This window comes from Lepidochelys kempii, chromosome 14 (assembly GCF_965140285.1).
Source record: "Lepidochelys kempii isolate rLepKem1 chromosome 14, rLepKem1.hap1, whole genome shotgun sequence".
NCBI classification, from domain to species: domain Eukaryota; kingdom Metazoa; phylum Chordata; order Testudines; family Cheloniidae; genus Lepidochelys; species Lepidochelys kempii.
Genome location: NC_136393.1, coordinates 296492 through 314765, shown reverse-complemented (window position 1 = coordinate 314765; position 18274 = coordinate 296492). Strand labels below are relative to the sequence as shown.

The 18274-nt window shown below is 46.2% G+C and overlaps 1 protein-coding gene across 1 annotated transcript in view; it reads right to left on the bottom strand.

Moving 5' to 3' along the window:
* FASN (fatty acid synthase) overlaps nt 1-17406 on the bottom strand; it is a 91059-nt gene extending 73653 nt beyond the window's left edge. Inside the window, exons 1-5 of the mRNA XM_073311577.2 lie at nt 16961-17406; nt 6458-6598; nt 5404-5556; nt 1473-1646; nt 325-525 (exon numbers count right to left, since the gene is read on the bottom strand). Coding sequence (XP_073167678.1) covers nt 325-525; nt 1473-1646; nt 5404-5556; nt 6458-6584 — 655 coding nt within the window. The 5' untranslated portion in view covers nt 6585-6598; nt 16961-17406. The remainder of the gene's footprint in view (nt 1-324; nt 526-1472; nt 1647-5403; nt 5557-6457; nt 6599-16960) is intronic.
* Between the last annotated feature and the right edge of the window lie 868 nt (nt 17407-18274).

The window sequence follows — 18274 nt, the reverse complement described above, 5'->3', positions numbered from 1 at the left end:
ATGACAGACAAGTTCAGCTAAATATCAGACTTAAAGAGGTTCTCCCTCTTGGTCTATGAAGCCCTGGAACACTTTCCAGCATGACATTCCTGTCTGCCCCCTGCCCCAATGTAGGGAAATGGACCATGTTTTCCTTTCCCATCCTTATAATTTTTTATGTTCCTATTGAGTGTGCAGCCCTTGGCAGTTCCATTGTTTGTAGCAAAAGACATGAGCAAGGACAGAAGAGTTTATCCACTTTTCTGTTTCAATATAGATTCCCTGGAGGAAGGAACACTGGCTGCCTCTCACAGAGCACAATGTGATTTGGACCTAATCCCTTACCTGAAGCATCAAAGGACTTGCAGGCACCGTCAGGACTAAGCATGCCAAGTTTCATGAACTGAACAGAAGTGTTGGGTCTCAATAGGAGGTTGACGCCTCCTACAAGGGCTGCATTGCACTCTCCATGATGAATTGCCTTGTAAGCATTTTCCAAAGCAATGAGGCTAGAGGAACATGCCGTATCGATGGCCATGCTTGGTCCTTGGGGGAAAAAAAATGAAATAAAATAAAATCCGAAGTCAAATCATTTCCTTCTGTTTGTTTCCTATAATTGCTGTTCAGGACCTGCCATCTCTGCTCTCCAGCGACTGGAGCTTAGGATCTTTAAAGAAGTTGATCAAGTGATAGATAAAAGTTTAGAGTATCCCAATGCATTGACAACTTTACCCTCCCTGCCTGCTGACCCCAAGAAAGGCTGGTTTGGCCAAACTGTGCCTTTCCCACTTTGTTTATGAACAGCATTATGTACAGAAGCCACAGGCATTTCATCGTCTCAGGAAGGACTCATCCATTTCTCCATTCCCACCGCTAAAATCCTTTGTCCCTGGCTTGATTATTTCTCCCACTTGCAGCCTCCTCCTCCTCCCTGGCCCTAGCCTTGTTCTCCTATAATCTGCCCACCACCTCCATACCCAGACTTCCTCATGCTCTGCCCTGCCTTTAAGGCTGTGCACAGTACAAAACTTGCCTATTCCTTCACCCTCACCCCTATCTGATGCCCTCCTCACCTCCTTTACTTTGCCTAAGCTACAGAGCTAACTGCTCCCTTTGTGAGTCTTCCCCCAACCACACATCTGTGGGCCAGTTTCTAAACTGCCCTCCATCAAGTGACTGTATAAACAAGCAAAAAACTCCCAAAGTAGCACACCTCTTTTCCAGAAGGTCTTCCCACCATCATCCTCTTCTCAGAAGAGTACCAACTACTCCGACCCAGACCTCAAGCACTAAGTCTGCATGCTGAGCCTTGCTGCCTAGTCACACCATATTCATGGATTCCAGTTTCCCCACGTACCATACATGGCCCCTTCCTGGATGAGAAAGCTATGTCTTCATGTCTGTGTAAGTACCTACCACACACTGGATACTATACTATTAGTATTGCCAAACTGCTGTTACTCATCAGCATTACAGAGCCCTCAAACACTTACCTTTTAAGTCAAAGAAGTAGGAAATTCTGTTGGCAAACATAGCACGCTGGCAGCCGGTCATACTGTAACCCAGCAGCTGTTCAGGGTCTTGGCTAAATGCTTCACCAGCTTCTGATCCACTCACGCCTATCCACACACCTGTGTCTGTGCCACGTAGGGCAGCTGGATTAATACCTGAGAGGACATCAGAAGGCAGATTATACACCAAGCACAACCTCAAATTGAAGGACAAAACTAGCAAGATTAGGTGCATTTGGCACCAGAGGTTTTGCAGCTATTCCATGATTATGGAACAGCATAATTCTCTCCCTGCACTGATTTGCCAACTGCTTAATTCCCTCCTCTGCCAGCCTCTGAGATATTCTCAGATGGTGATTATTTCAGGTACACCTCCTCAACTCATGGACCTCACTGATTTCACAGCAAAGGTCCACCAGAACTTGATGTCAGCCTCAGTGCAGCTAGCTGGGATGGCATCTCTATAATCAGTCACGTACTGTTTGAGTGTTGTGTAGAAAGAGCAGGCTGCATGGAATGTGGGGTTTAGATGCTGACCAGGTGGGTGTATATAAACTGGTAAGAGAGTTCTGTGCAGGAGAAGGGAGTAGGTAGAAGGGCAGAAACATCTAGCGCCCAGGAATTATGGAAAGGCATTGGAGGACTATTAGAACCCAAGTTCTATAACCCAGATTGCAGTCTGAGTCCACACTGCAAAGTGGGCAGGTTAAGCCCAAGTTTAAGTGAAACAAGGGTGCTAACCTATACTCCCCAGCCAGTTAAGCAAGCCTAGTTTCAAACCATACATAAACCCAAGTAATAAGGTTTGTGTGTGGATAGTAGGGGGCTTGCACTAAAATTTAGGAAAAAAGCCCTGGTTAGCTCTGCACGTGAAGACATACCTTAGGGTATGTCTACACTACGAAATAAGGTCGAATTTATAGAAGTCGTTTTTTTAGAAATCAGTTTTATATATTCGAGTGTGTGTGTCCCCACAGAAAATGCTCTAAGTGCATTAACTCGGTGGAGTGCTTCCACAGTACCGAGGCTAGCGTCGACTTCCGGAGCGTTGCACTGTGGGTGGCTATCCCACAGTTCCCGCAGTCTCCGCTGCCCATTGGAATTCTGGGTTGAGATCCCAATGCCTGATGGGGCTAAAACATTGTCGCGGGTGGTTCTGGGTACATATCGTCAGGCCCCCCTTTCCTTCCTCCCTCTCTCCGTGAAAGGAAGGGCAGACAATCGTTTTGCGCCTTTTTTCCTGAATTACCTGTGCAGACGCCATACCACGGCAAGCATGGAGCCCGCTCAGGTAACCGTCACCTTATGTCTCCTGGGTGCTGGCAGACGCAGTAAGGCATTGCTACACAGTAGCAGCAACCCATTGCCTTCTGGCAGCAGACAGTGCAATATGACTGGTAGCCGTCCTCGTCGTGTCCGAGGTGCTCCTGGCCACATCGGCTGGGAGCACCTGGGCAGACATGGGCGCAGGGACTAAATTTGGAGTGACTTGACCAGGTCATTCTCTTTAGTCCTGCAGTCAGTCCTATTGAACCGTCTTATGGTGAGCAGGCAGGCGATACGGATTGCTAGCAGTCGTACTGTACCACCTTCTGCCAAGCAGCCATGAGATGTGGATGGCATGCAGTCCTTCTGCACCGTCTGCTGCCAGCCAAAGATGTAAAAGATAGATGGAGTGGATCAAAACAAGAAATAGACCAGACTTGTTTTGTACTCATTTGCTTCCCCCCCTCCCCTGTCTAGGGGACTCATTCTTCTAGCTCACACTGCAGTCACTCACAGAGAAGGTGCAGCGAGGTAAATCTAGCCATGTATCAATCAGAGGCCAGACTAACCTCCTTGTTCCAATAAGAACAGTAACTTAGGTGCACCATTTCTTATTGGAATCCTCCGTGAAGTCCTGCCTGAAATACTCCTTGATGTAAAGCCACCCCCTTTGTTGATTTTAGCTCCCTGAAGCCAACCCTGTAAGCCGTGTCCTCAGTCGCCCCTCCCTGCGTCAGAGCAATGGCAAACAATCGTGCATCTGAGTTGAGAGTGCTGTCCAGAGCGGTCACAATGGAGCACTCTGGGATATCTCCCGGAGGCCAATACCGTCCAATTGTGTCCACAGTACCCCAAATTCGACCCAGCAAGGCCGATTTAAGCGCTAATCCACTTGTCAGGGGTGGAGTAAGGAAATCGATTTTAAGATCCCTTTAAGTCGAAATAAAGGGCTTCATCGTGTGGACGGGTGCAGGTTTACATTGATTTAATGCTGCTAAATTCGACCTAAAGTCCTAGTGTAGACCAGGGCTTAAAGAGGCTAAAAGTAAGTCCCAGAGAACAAGAGCTGAAACATGTATGTGGTTGAAGGGTAAGGAAGGAAAGGGCCAGAGCGTGTGGGGATCTGAAGTACAGTTGTTTTAAAAAGGGAGAAAGACACCTAATCACTAGCAAGGAAAATAAAAACAAACAAAAACATCTTTAAGGCCTTAAAAAGATGTTAATATTTTACAAGACATCTGCAAGCGTTCTAGAGAGCCACAGAACATACATGGCAGAATCCTCAAGTCTTGACTCAACAAACAGAAATAAAACCTTTTGATAACATAGAACCAGGAGTCCTGCAGAATGAGGTGCACTGACGGAGCAACCAGATGCCTTCTTTCACCTCCTCTCCTACTTTTCTCCTTCAATACTGAGGCCAGGAAGGGCCTTGACAGTGAAAGGCCAACTCCTCTTCTGCTGGGCCTATGGTGCCAGCCTCAATCAGCCACTTGTTACATTTTCAAACAGGCACCTTCATGCTTTCTCTCATGCTGCCACTCATGTTTGGGAGGAGCTGCCTGTAAATACCCACAAAACTAACTCATTGTCCTCCTTATAATTCTCTTGTTTGTAAAACCTACAACGGACAACATTTGGGCTGCTGGTGTGCAGAGACCAATGCCTATAACGACGACCAGTAATGTCTCATTGTTCCCCTGTAGTCTGTCTGTATCCATCTGTTGTCTTGTCCGCTCTCTGGACAGGGACCATCTTTTTGTTGTGTTTGTACAGCACCTAGCACAATAGGGTCCTGGACCATAATTGGAGCTCTTAGGCATAGTGTTAATACAAATAAATAATAAGAGCTGTAGGTGGAAAGGTTTCAGAGTAGCAGCCGTGTTAGTCTGTATCCGCAGATACAGGTGGAAAGTTTCTGGTGTCTTGAGGACTGTTCCTGGCTGTGTCACACTGGGAATCATTTTCAAAACACTAAATCCATTCAATTTTAGAGAAAAAGCTTTTTTAAAAGAATAGATATCATTAAAATTTCTAAAGGTTCCAGATACTGGCAGGGATGGAACAAGGGAAGGCAACAATTTTTGAGAACTAATTTCCTGAGTAAGAGAATTATGGAAGTTGAATCCAATTCCACATATTTTCTCTGAACTAAGCAGATACCCACGAACACATCACTGTACATTCTGCCATTCTTTTGGAACTTTTAATGAGGATTAATATTAATTCCTCCTTCCCTTCCCCACCCCCAATCATCTTCGCTACCCTAGAAACTCTATCTCCATTTTAGCAGAATATAATGGAAGTAGGGCAATGGGAAAATTTTTCTGGATGCAGAGGGTTCAGCAAACTGCGATCAAGAGAACATGGCAATTCAAGCATTAGAGAAGCATTAAGCTGCTCCACGTGGACCCCAGACAGACATTTCTATCCATTTTAGAGATATTTCCTAAACCTGACCCCAGGGAAGAGAACTTAATTTTGAAGTATTACCTGTACCGGTTCTCAGGTCTCTTCTCTCTACCGTCAAAGCCCTAGAATTCTCAGACTCTATATGAAAGTTCTACTTAGACATGTGCAAGACTCTCTTCAAAATCTCAGACACACTAAAATCCAGTTTTACCTATTCAGTTGTTCAGCTGCTTACCTCCATCCAAAATGGCTTCATAAGACGCTTCCAATAGTAAGCGGAGCTGAGGGTCCATTGTGTGAGCTTGTTTGGGGTGAACCCCAAAAAAAGAGGCATCAAATTTGCTGATGTCCTTGAGTTTCCCATTTCTCCTGGGCAGCCCATAAAGTCCTGAAGAGAAAAAACATTTAACTAAAGACAACTTCAATGTAAAATGTGTTTACTAGGTAGGAGACCATCGTATGACAAAGTGTAATCTGGAATCACATGCCAGTTGTAGGTATTCTGAACGTCATGCCCTATTTCTACATTTCAGCACCAGATTGACAAGGTATCTACTTTTCCCACCTCCTCAGTACCCTTTTAAGAATAATTGTAAGAAGAGTAAAGTTCCTGATGAAACGTCTCCATACTAAACCCCACTGGCTGCTATTTCTGGCTTTGCTAAGCAAACTCATGCTCTGGCAAGTTTTGCCAAATAAACAAGCAGCTTTTGCAACACAGTTTGTGACTCGTGAGTAGTGCCAGTTCATCACCAGATAGAAACACAGAAGCCACTTTCCACATCTGCAGATCAAGAGCTTTCAGTTGTGTCTGGCATGTACATATCCATTCAGTTAGAAAAAGGGTTTTCAATGGACAACCAGACAGCCAAGAACATTATAACAAGGATATAAGTCAAAAGACTGAGGTGATCTTGCTACTCCCAAATCCCACAGAGATCCCATCCAATACCCAGCAAACAGCGGTGTCAGTCTCATTGCTGCCTGATGCTAATAGCAGCTAGACACCATTGCTGGTGCATGAGTGTTGAAACTGCACCGCTAAAATACTTTCTTCTGTAAGGCAGCACCATGAAGTTTATTTGGTTATCACTCTGACACAGGCCACAATAGAGTGGATATAGGTTGGAATCTTATAAAAGCAGGAGATAAAAGCCATGAAATTCAGGGACATCAGAAATGAGCTCAAACTCTGGCAGGGTTTTCCTGCTTATGAGGGCTCTTTTCCTTGAACACTTGAGCTCATCTGGAGAGCTCAGACCCCAAGTGCAGACAATCTCAGGGCTCACCTGGCTTCCACCTCCGATCATCTTCTGTGACCATGTCCACTCCATTGAATAAATTCTCCCAGAACTCTTGCATGTTCTCTGATTCTGGCAGCTTTCCTGCCATGCCTGCAATCACCACGTCCTCCATCTCCTAACTTCTCTCTGGAAAAGGAATTTACAAAAGTCAGATCCACAAATCAACTAGCTGAGTGAACATTTATGCAAAGAACACATTGTGTTGCCCAACATGCTGAGGAAGGGAGGAGGCAGTACCCAAATATACACTGTAAGAAGTTAGATCCTCCCCTACATTGGAATGGTCTATGGAGTCCATAGGTACAAAAAAAACAAAACACAAAAAGGGGGGGGGGCACACTACTCCTCTCAAGCAAATAAGAGCAGGATTTGCAAAAAGAAGAAAAAAATACATACATAAAAATTACCTCCCTCCCTGCCCAACAGACACTAAGAGGCTCTGATGATCTCTACTTCCTAGGCCACAATCAGGGGATAGGAAAATACCCCCTCCCGTTTGAAGAGTCATTTATTGAATGCTACCAGCATGCTTCAAGGTGTGCAAACTGACGAAGACACGGTTCCTACCGCAAGCAGCTTACAATCCACGGCCCTGATCCTGAAATGGGATGTGATCCGTGCAAGCTGACTGCTGTGCTTGAATGGAGCACCAATGAAGTATTTCTACACAGATCATACTGAGGAATCCGACTGCGTATTTGACACAGTCAATATAGGTTTTTAGGTGCTATTATATGTTAAAAACTGTCAATGCACTATTATTTAGTGATCAATGGCTCCATGTCTAGTTGGCAGCCGGTATCAAGTGGAGTGCCCCAAGGGTCGGTCCTGGGGCTGGTTTTGTTCAATATCTTCATAAATGATCTGGAGGATGGTGTGGATTGCACTCTCAGCAAATTTGCGGATGATACTAAACTGGGAGGTGTGGTAGATACGCTGGAGGGGAGGGATAGGATACAGAAGGACCTAGACAAATTGGAGGATTGGGCCAAAAGAAATCTGATGAGGTTCAATAAGGATAAGTGCAGGGTCCTGCACTTAGGACGGAAGAACCCAATGCAGAGCTACAGACTAGGGACCGAATGGCTAGGCAGCAGTTCTGTGGAAAAGGACCTAGGGGTGACAGTGGACGAGAAGCTGGATATGAGTCAGCAGTGTGCCCTTGTTGCCAAGAAGGCCAATGGCATTTTGGGATGTATAAGTAGGGGCATAGCGAGCAGATCGAGGGACGTGATCGTTCCCCTCTATTCGACATTGGTGAGGCCTCATCTGGAGTACTGTGTCCAGTTTTGGGCCCCACACGTCAAGAAGGATGTGGAGAAATTGGAGAGAGTCCAGCGAAGGGCAACAAAAATGATTAGGGGACTGGAACACATGAGTTATGAGGAGAGGCTGAGGGAGCTGGGATTGTTTAGCCTGCAGAAGAGAAGAATGAGGGGGGATTTGATAGCTGCTTTCAACTACCTGAAAGGGGGTTCCAAAGAGGATGGCTCTAGACTGTTCTCAATGGTAGCAGATGACAGAACGAGGAGTAATGGTCTCAAGTTGCAGTGGGGGAGGTTTAGATTGGATATTAGGAAAAACTTTTTCACTAAGAGGGTGGTGAAACACTGGAATGCGTTACCTAGGGAGGTGGTAGAATCTCCTTCCTTAGAGGTTTTTAAGGTCAGGCTTGACAAAGCCCTGGCTGGGATGATTTAACTGGGAATTGGTCCTGCTTCGAGCAGGGGGTTGGACTAGATGACCTTCTGGGGTCCCTTCCAACCCTGATATTCTATGATTCTATAATAACTAGGTAATGGGCTCAAAACCCATCTCCAGAAACAGGGAGTTAGCAGGCTGATCTGAAGTAGTAACATGAAATTAGAGAAGGAGGAGCTTCCCCCCCCCACCCCGGACAGCTTCTAATAGACAGAAAGGATGGTCAGCCTTGAAGTTAAGGGAATAGACGGATTCAGGAGATTAGGTACTTGAAGGCTGTGAACTCTACTTAAAACAATTTAACTAATAGCTATAGACAAATACCCTGTAGGGTCAATGGGTGGGATTTTCAAAAAAAACACCACCACACCTAATGACTTAGAAGCACAAAGGCCACTGAAAACCAAACCTTGAATCTCAAGGGGATGTGTGCTCCTAGAACACTTAGGAAGATCCCATCCAGAAGTGTTGGTTCTTGATCACCCTTCCCATGGTTATAGTGCCAATAGTTGCCCAGTATGGCAAAAGTCATTTTTGTTCACTTGCACTTGCCTATTATTATTGCACCTGGAGTTGTTTTCTTATTTTAAATAAGACTGAAATCCAAGAAGTTCTCTATGAAAAAAGCAGAGAATTCTGGTTTTGCTGATGACGCTTTCTCCTCATTGACAGAAAGATGGTATATATATGAACACAGCTCAGAAAGGCCTTTGATTCAGAATTTTTTGGACACCTTTGCCAACTATTTCAGAAACTCTTACAAAATAGACACCTCTAAGCAAACTGGTTTTGTGAAATTGATGCTTCTGAGCAAAGCCATTCAAATGGGTTTCTCTTCTCTCCAGGCACTTTATTCTGTTGCCCAGACAGAACCGCACTTTCCAAATAACTGGAAGCAATCTTGTAGATAGGTACACTATTTTAGAGCAGATCCTGGAATTGATCAGCAGATGCAGAGAGCATTAATCTCCTACAAAAAGCTCAGCCCTCTTGGTTGCAGGGTTTTTGATGATGCCTGGCCAAACACACAAACATCATCACACGGACATATTCAGATCTCATTTACATGAGCATAAGTCAGCAGTAACTCCACAGAGGTCAGTAAAGTTACTCCAGACTTATATTTGTGTAACCAAAGCACAGATCTTACCCACAGAAATGGAACTGGCTTATTAGCTTATCAAGTCCAACCCCTCTGGGAGAAAAACCAGAATTGCTCCTAACCGGACATTTTCAACTTTCCAGCCTACTGTAAAATGCCTCGGTCAACGGAAATTCCACTGCTTCCCTGGAAAACACTACTACAAATTAATTGATCATGTAATGAGGGAGTTGGGATTCCCACTTCAATAGGCATTGTATCATGCCCTTTATGAGAAAAGCCAGTGACAATATGCCAACGAATTAAGTTCAACAGGAGATTTTTCATTATTTCCATTCACAAAACCTAGCAAGTCAGTTTTATTATTTGTATTACCACAGTGCTTAAAAGCTCTAGTCAAGGACGAGGACCCCACTGTGGTAGGCACCGTACAAACACAGAACAAAGAGACCGACCCTTCCCCAGAGAGTTTACAACTTGGGGGAGGTTTAGATTGGATATTCGGAAAAACTTTTTCACTAAGAGGGTGGTGAAACACTGGAATGCGTTACCTAGGGAGGTGGTAGAATCTCCTTCCTTAGAGGTTTTTAAGGTCAGGCTTGACAAAGCCCTGGCTGGGATGATTTAACTGGGAATTGGTCCTGCTTCGAGCAGGGGGTTGGACTAGATGACCTTCAGGGGTCCCTTCCAACCCTGATATTCTATGATTCTGTGAACTTAAGTATAAACACAAGAAACTACAGATAGACAGGGAAGTACCAAAAAAAGGACACTCAGTGTGATAGATCTAGTGGTCTCAGCCATTAGCAGCCCAATCAACATCATCCATTTTTTCATTGGCATCAAGGAAAAAGACTTTTCAGGAGGATAAAGTAACTTTGGAAACACTGACAGAGAGCTCCTCCTAGGCATGAGTGGCACTGAGAGAGAAAGCACAAAGGGGTTTGTTTGAAAATTTAACCAGTCACAAAAGCTGGCTGGCATCCCTGACCCATTGGAGGCAAGAGATGACATCTCAATAGTGAATGAAATGATAGGCAGGGCTAGGCCATGAAGGGCCTTGAACATGAAGACAAGCAGCTTATGTTTGATGCAACAGAGGAGAGCATGGGGATGCAAAGAGACATGGTCAAATCTTTGTAGCAGCATTATGAATGGATATGCGCGGGACAAAATTGCATTTGTCAAGGTCAGAGAGAAGGATGTTGCAGTAGGAAAGGCCATATCTTAGATGTTACACAGAAAGCTTCAAGCTTTGGAAACAGTCTGGATGTGAGAACCTAGAAAGAGCTCTGAGTCAAAGAGGACACCCAGATTATGGGCCAGAAGGGACAGGCCAGATGGTGGTGTTGTCCAGTGATTGAAAAAGGAGGGGGAGGCCTCTAGACCCCTGTTTTGGCCATGTTGAGACTGACCTGTCAGCTAGACATGCATGAGGAGATATCAGAGAGACAGGTCAAAATTTTAATTTAGTCAGAAGGAGACAAGTATGGAGTAGAGAGCTAGATTTGCAAACTGTCTGAACAGAGTTGCTAGTTGAATCTGTGGATGAGGTTACCCAGACCAAGGTGTAGAGGGAGCAAAAAGGAGACAAAGGACAGAGCCCTGTGTAACCCCCACAGAAAGTTGTGGAGCGAAGAGGAGGGATTAGGAGAATCCTCCAAAGGAGTGATTAGAGAGGGGTACTAGGCGAACCAGGAGAGAACAGAGTTGTAGAAGCCAAGAGAGGACAAGATTTCAATAAGAAGAGTATGATGGATTGTATCAAAAGTGGCTGACAGATCAAGGAGGATGAGGATGGAGTAGTGGTTCTGAGCTTTGTCTAGAAAGAGATCATTAGAGATTTTGGCAAGAGCAGTTTCAGTGGTGTGCAAGGGGCGGAAGCTGGATTGTAGAGAGTTTAGGATGGAACTGGAGGAGCAGCACTGCAGAGAGAAGGTTCAATGAAGTTAGAGATGAAAGGGAGAAGGAGTGGTAGTTAAAGAGGAAAATAGGGTCAAGGGTTAGTTTTTTTTTAAGATGGGAGAGAGAGTAGAGCATGTTTGTATTGTGAGGGGAGAGAGCCAGAGGACAGTGGGCATGATGGAGGTCAAAATATGGGGTCACTAGGGCAAGTGGAGGAGTTAGATGAGGAGAGCAGAGGAAAAACTTCTGCACTTGTGAAGGGGGAGGGGGAAGAGATTTGTAGGTAGGGAGGGGGAAGCACCACTGTATTTTGTCAATCTTTGCTTGGAGGCAGCCAGTGAGATTCCATGCAGAGTGAGAAGTGGAGGCAAGAGGTAGGAAGGGTTTGAGGAGTGTTAGGAGGCAAAAGAGCAGCTGGGATCAAAGGCATAGGATTCAATTACATTGGAGAAGTAGAGCTCTTTAGCTCAGAAGATGGCAGAACTGAAGGAGGAAAGAACAGACTGGTTGTGGAGGAAGTCGGCTGGTCACAGGGTTTCCACCAGAGACTATTTGCAGTGCAAGAGTAGGAGCAGAGGAAGTGGATGTTAGTGATAAGTAAAGGCTAAGGGATGGCAGGGTGGACAATGCAATGGAAGAATGGGGGGAAAGAATTAAATGCAGAGCAGAGTGAACCATGGAGAAAAATCAACAACCATCTCAATGGAAGACAGGACAAGGAGGAGAGATCTGAGAGAAGACAAGAAATCAGCAGTGCTGGTGGACTGGAAATCACAGAAAACCCAAATGAGTGAAAGAGAAGCCAATGCTGAGTTTCCCCAGCAACAGAGTGAGCAGCATCTGCTTAAGGTTGGGAAATCCCTCTCTGAATACTCTATAGCACAGATAGACAAGGTGAAAGGAAGAGGCCCATACCAGAAAGACAAACAAACCCAGAAGAGACAACTAAGTGAGCCTCCTCAAGATGCAGAGTCAGAATATTTTGCTTTGGAAAGGATCTCATTAACTCTAAAGCATCCCCAATAGTCAAGGCTAGCTTGGATGCCCCTCTATATCCAGTTACGACTCATTCTGAACCTTCCTTGGCACCTTGTTCCATCACTCTACTGTTCTGAAAAGTTTCCCAACATTATTAATACAGCACCATAGTTATGTATGGCAATTTACACAACAAGTTGCCCCAAAGCATTTGCAGTCTAATTTGGATAAAGTGGTGCATCCACATTTAAAAAGTTTAGAGTGGGGCAGAGGCCAGGAATGAGAATGCATTAGTTCTACAGCTACATTAAGGGACACATAGGATAGTAAAATAGGGGGGGAATACCTCGTGCATTCCCCCCACCTCAGTGCTGTACTTACCTTTAGATTAAACATAATAAGTGAAGACAACAAATTAAATATGGAAAGATGAGGGAAGAACAAGGGTGACAAATACGATTAGGCAGTTTCTCAGGTTTGTTAATGCCATCTTGATGGGTCTAATTGAGGGTCTGATTTCCCCGCCTTCCATCTTAAATCTATGACTTTTTGTTCAGTCCTTTTGTTCCAATGAAGAGGTGTCTAGAAGACGTGAGCGTAACATACTTTGTCAATCTTTGACATTTTGGCATACTTTACTCTGACCCTGACATTGTTACTCTAAACTCTTCTCAAACAGCCTGTTATTTTTAGAAAAGCACTACTCTCATCTGAACAGTTGTCCAATAGAAGCCTCACCACTGATGAGAATTACCATCTCACTTGATTTACGCAATTTTTTTTGCATCAGTGTTGTATTGCTGACTCATTCAGCTTGTCATCCATAATAACCAACCATTTTTTCTTGGTATTACTGACTAGTACACACTATTTTATCATTTCATATTTGTACTTTGGTTATTTGCTTCCCATATTAACCTCTATACAGTTTTATTGATTTCAGTCCTTTTCTCAAATATATCAAGTTCATACTATATTTTAATCTTGTTCTCCATGTATTTGATCCCTGCTAGTTTCGTACTGGCCAAGTATTACTAACATGCTCAGTTACAAATGAAGATACCAAGCTCTTCTGGTTCTAGAACAGACCCTTATAAGAACCTCTCTCACTTAGCACCTCTTCCCAATTCATCACTAAATGTTAATCATTACTTTGCTCCATGTTTAGCACCTGTGTGTCTATTTTTCACTAGTCCCATTTAATCTGTTTCTCTCTACAAGAATGCATTATGCATTTGTATGACCACTGAGCTTATTATGCTATTTAAGGAAGTGAAAGAAAGCCCTTACTTGGATGCCTGAGCTCTCCCCACTCCGCATACAGCTACAGTGGGAAACCCTCATTTAATGGTTCTATTATCCCTCTTGGGTACAGTGAAGGGAGAGGGAAGCCCCTACAAAGCCTCCAGATGGCATTTCAATGGCCTTCCAAACTTGATGGGATACTCCTTGCAGAGCTAGTCTCCTGGGGAAGCACACAGAATCCACTGCAGAAATCCCTTGTTCTGCCTGATGCACTATCTTTTATACACATTCAAAATGGGATCTGTCAAAGTAGCTGTAATCTATGGTCTGATTATATGGATCAAGCCCATCAAAATTAAGACCCTGATCCTGCCATTGACTCACAGACCCCTGCACCAAATTGGAGTTCCATTATCTTCAGTGAGGATGCTCCTGCATGAACCAGTTGCAGGAGCAGGGCCTTACAAATAATCCTTTTCATAGCCAAGTTTGTGAAACTCCAAAGACATAAAAACTAGATGAATTCCTCTATTTCCCATTCCATCAGTGGCAGGTGCACTGGCAGCAATGGGAGTTCCTATAGGAATCTGTAGAGAATTGGTTCCTATATACAAGTGGCATTTTCTCTGTGACTTTGCCAAAGTTTACTTCATTAGGGATATTAGCAAAAGATTTGCTTTTACTTCCAAGTTTTACTACATGCAAACCCAGATTTTCCAATATTTGATTTTAAATAAATATATGATCCCATTTCTAAAATTTATTTCCCTAGAACTTCAATTGTAGAAAAGTTTTTTTTTTTTTTTTTAAAAAGCCTACCTCTCAAAGATCTTTGTAAAAGACAGCAAAACTAAAAATCAAGGTGTACTTGTATTTGGGCTATTTTAGCTAGTGTTCAGTTTCTCAGCCACTGTTAAACTGGATTTGTTATTGCTAAATCTAATACTGCACAGAATTTTTATCGTCTCTGTTGAGAGACTGGATTTGTTCCTTTTCTTAGGAAGGATGCCTTCAATTGCTTGATAAAACATGGAAAAAACTACACGGTGCTTCCATATCTTAAAAGAAAAAAAACAAAACAAAAACTATTCTGAGTGTAAAAAGAAAAAGGAGTACTTGTGGCACCTTAGAGACTAACACATTTATTTGAGCATAAGCTTTCGTGAGCTTCCGATGAATGCATCCGATGAAGTGAGCTGTAGCTCACGAAAGCTTATGCTCAAATAAATGTGTTAGTCTCTAAGGTGCCACAAGTACTCCTTTTCTTTTTGCGGATACAGGCTAACATGGCTGCTACTCTGAAACCTGTTATTTTGAGTGTTTTTATCATGAATGGATATACTCACTACTGGCTTTTGAGTCTGCATTATGATTATAGTGTTGTAAATGCCTAGATTATCAGGAAGTGCTGCTAGCTTCCCTAAATTCGTCCAGATTTAATTCCCAAAAACATTGCACTGTATAAACATCATTTTAAACGTGTACCTGCACACTTACCTCCCAGGTGAGGCCATCATCTCACATCCTTCAGCTAAATCGACCCTTGGTGGGAGTTTTCAGAATCCTTTACTGGGGACACTGACTTTCATGTAAGATAGTCTCATTTCCTGAAGCCCTTGAAGAAGCGTTGCTAGTTTTCAGTACATCCCAAGAAGTTTAGAACTCCAAGGAGAGGCTGAAGACCTGACTGGATCTCTGTAAACCCAGCTCAGGGGTTTGCTTACAACATTACTATTCTTAGAATAAAGAGAGACGAACCAATACATCTGCTAATGGTTATGGCTGAATTAACAAAACGGGCTGAGTTTTAGGGACCTTCTGCCTACTATAATATAATATCTCAAACATCAGATGTTACCTTGTGATATCTAGGAGTCCCTAAATTTCTTGGCTTTAAGGCTTCCGTAACTCCTACCTCTGGTACTTTAAAACCACCAATAAAAAGCCTATCTTCTTCCTGTTTTTAGTATTATCCATGCATGCAGCTAGTTTTAAATAGCTAGAATTACATAACTACTAAATTAGTACTACTAAATTACATAACTACGGGGGGGGGGGGTAAAGGGGATGGGTGTAAGACTCCATTAGGTGGGGCAGATGACAGACTATACTTTCAGACCACACAAAAGTACACATGGAAAGGAAAAAAATTGATCTAAACTTTAAGTAAATTTCTCTGTAGATACTGGCTATCGGAAAAGAAATTAAATATTTCAGTTCCAATGTCCAAATGAATAAAATCTCTGAAGTGCCACAAAGGATATGCCAGGGAGTATGTTTTAATCAAAGGTTGGTTTCAGAGTAGCAGCCGTGTTAGTCTGTATCCGCAAAAAGAAAAAGGAGGACTTGTGGCACCTTAGAGACTAACATTTATTTGAGCATAAGCTTTCATGAGCTACAGCTCACTTCATCGGATGCATTCAGCTTATGCTCAAATAAATGTGTTAGTCTCTAAGGTGCCACAAGTTCTCCTTTTCTTTTTGTTTTAATCAATGTTATTTATATATTGTTCTTAGTCCCCTTTGCATGTATTAATACATGTACAGGTGTTAATTATTCGAGGGTGAGAAAGCTAAGGAGAAAAAGAAAAAAAAATGTTTTCCCTCTCTGCATCTGCTTGTGAAACAGGCTTTACCGTGTGTAACTGTCTTCACTGCCCGATATCAAAATGGCTGGATGCAGAACGTTCACAATGCAGCAAGGGCTCAGCCTCCATCTCCCCTCTTCCCCGCTGCTACCTCACGTTTGATGAATAGCTCCAAAATCAAAGCTCTGAAGCAAGCTTCACTTCGAATATAGATAATCAAATGCACCTAATCACTTAATTTTACTTCACGTTTTTTGAAATCTTTAAACAAAATTAAACTGTATTACTGTACGAACATTTCAATAAGTAAAAGCTTCTCAGCTAGCTATGAATAGTCAACTAATGTGGGAGGGGAAAGGGACGGATACTGCAGGAGGCAGTGCAGTGTTTATTCAGAACATTATCTCTAAGATGACCACTGACTCTCCGAAGAGGACTACTCCAGCGCTTCACCGCCTCTCTCTATAGATTGAGATCAGATCCGTGTTACAGTCAAAGCTTTCACCGGCATCTACAGCTGGCAAATGCCAATTTATGTTCAGACAAGAATAGTTTAGCCGCCTATTTGTACAATCCTATTTACCGAAAGGGTCTGGGGAACGCTTACGGAGGAACACAGCCACACACTAAATATACTGATAACTGCATTTGATGCCTCTAACACAGACTCCCCCGTCATCAGTGGTGCAAGATGGAGCCGAGCCCAACGAGGGGACGGGCCCCGCCACAAACCCGCCGAGAGGCAGCGGCGGGATCCCCTTGTCCGCAGGGGCGAGGAAGGGGCGGCTCAGGCGCGCTGGCCCCCTCGCTGGTCTGGGCAGCCCGAGCCCCGATGCTCGGAGAGAGCCCGGCGGCCGCTTCCGCTCCAGCCGCGGGCTCCTGGCGCTTTCGCCCGTCCTCTCCCCCGAGGCAGCGCGGTCGCTGGCCCAACGCGGCCCCGTCCCAGACCCCGACACCCCGCTGCGGCTACCTGGCTCCCGGCGCCGGTGACCGAAGGGCCCGCGCGGGGCAGAGCGGCTGGAGCCCGGCCTCGGAGCGCGCACTGCCGCGGAGCCGGCCCGTGTCTCGAGGGGGCCGCCGGAGCCCTGCTCAGCGGCCGTGCGGGGGGGTGGGCTGCGGCACGCGGGCGGCGGGCGGGCTGCGGGCGGGCGGCGCCGGGACGCGGGGCTGTCGCACCGGCCTGCTCCGTGCTCGTGTCGCTGCCTCCCAGCGGCTCCCAGCGCTATTTAAGCAGCCGCCACCTCCGGCGGCCACGCCACATGGGCTGACAGCTTCGCTCCGCGGCGCAGTCCAATGAGAGCCGGGGCTGGGCGCCGAGAGCCGGCTCTGGGGCGATGCCAGCCCTGCCCGCAGGAGCCTCTCCAAAGGGGGCGGCCCCGCGCCGCCCAGCGGAACCTCCCCTCAGGCCGCCGGGACAGGGCTGAAGCCGAGGCGCCGAGCTCCCGGGGGCTGTTCTGCGGCCCCGCCCCGCCCCCGCGGGTGAAGGGCTCGGCCACGGCCCGGCGAGGAGCCCGCCGCGGACCCGCATTGGCACGGGAGGGTTTTCACGAACCCGTCCCGGCTGCTCCCTCCCCGCGCTACGCGCCGCGTGGGGAGCGGGGCCGGGCCAGGCCAGGCCAGGCGGCCCCCCGGCCAGGCTGCTCCGAGACCCCCGCACCCCGCCGGCCGCAGGGGCTGCAGCCGGCACGGTGTGGGGCCGCAGGAGCCCGGAGCGAGCGCGGGGAAAGGCGCCCCCAGCGTCTGCCCCCTGTCGCGCGCACACACGGGGCGGGGCTGGTGCTTTCTACGCGCGGGGCCCCCGCGGGGCCGGCCGGGCTGGGCACCCCGCGGCTGCGGGGGAGGCGGGCCGGGGCAGCAGCCGCCGGCGGGCCGGGGGAGCTCTCCCGCCACGGGCCTCTGCCATTTGCAAAGTAGAGGGCGGCTGTTTCGGGGGCGAAGTCGCCGGCCGCGACCTCCCCTGCGGGGGCGGGAACGGTGCCGCCTGCGGTGCCTGGGCCTGTGGGGCGTTGCTAGGCGATAGGGTGATGTGGTGATGCACGGAGGGGACGGCTCTGTTTAGGAAATGAAGCCGCTTGTGATGCAAGAAGCGCTTGTGAATTGCGGCTTATTTCAGGTCATTCACCTCGCAGAGTGTGATCGCTGGAGGTTATTACAGTTCAAACCTGAAAACAGGCACTGGGGCGGTGAAACATGCGCCAGGGATGGCGTCGCCCCCCTCGCCCCAGTATACAGCCAGGAAAGGCTCTGATCAGTACTCCCCATGGGGAGAAAAGTGGAGTTAGAG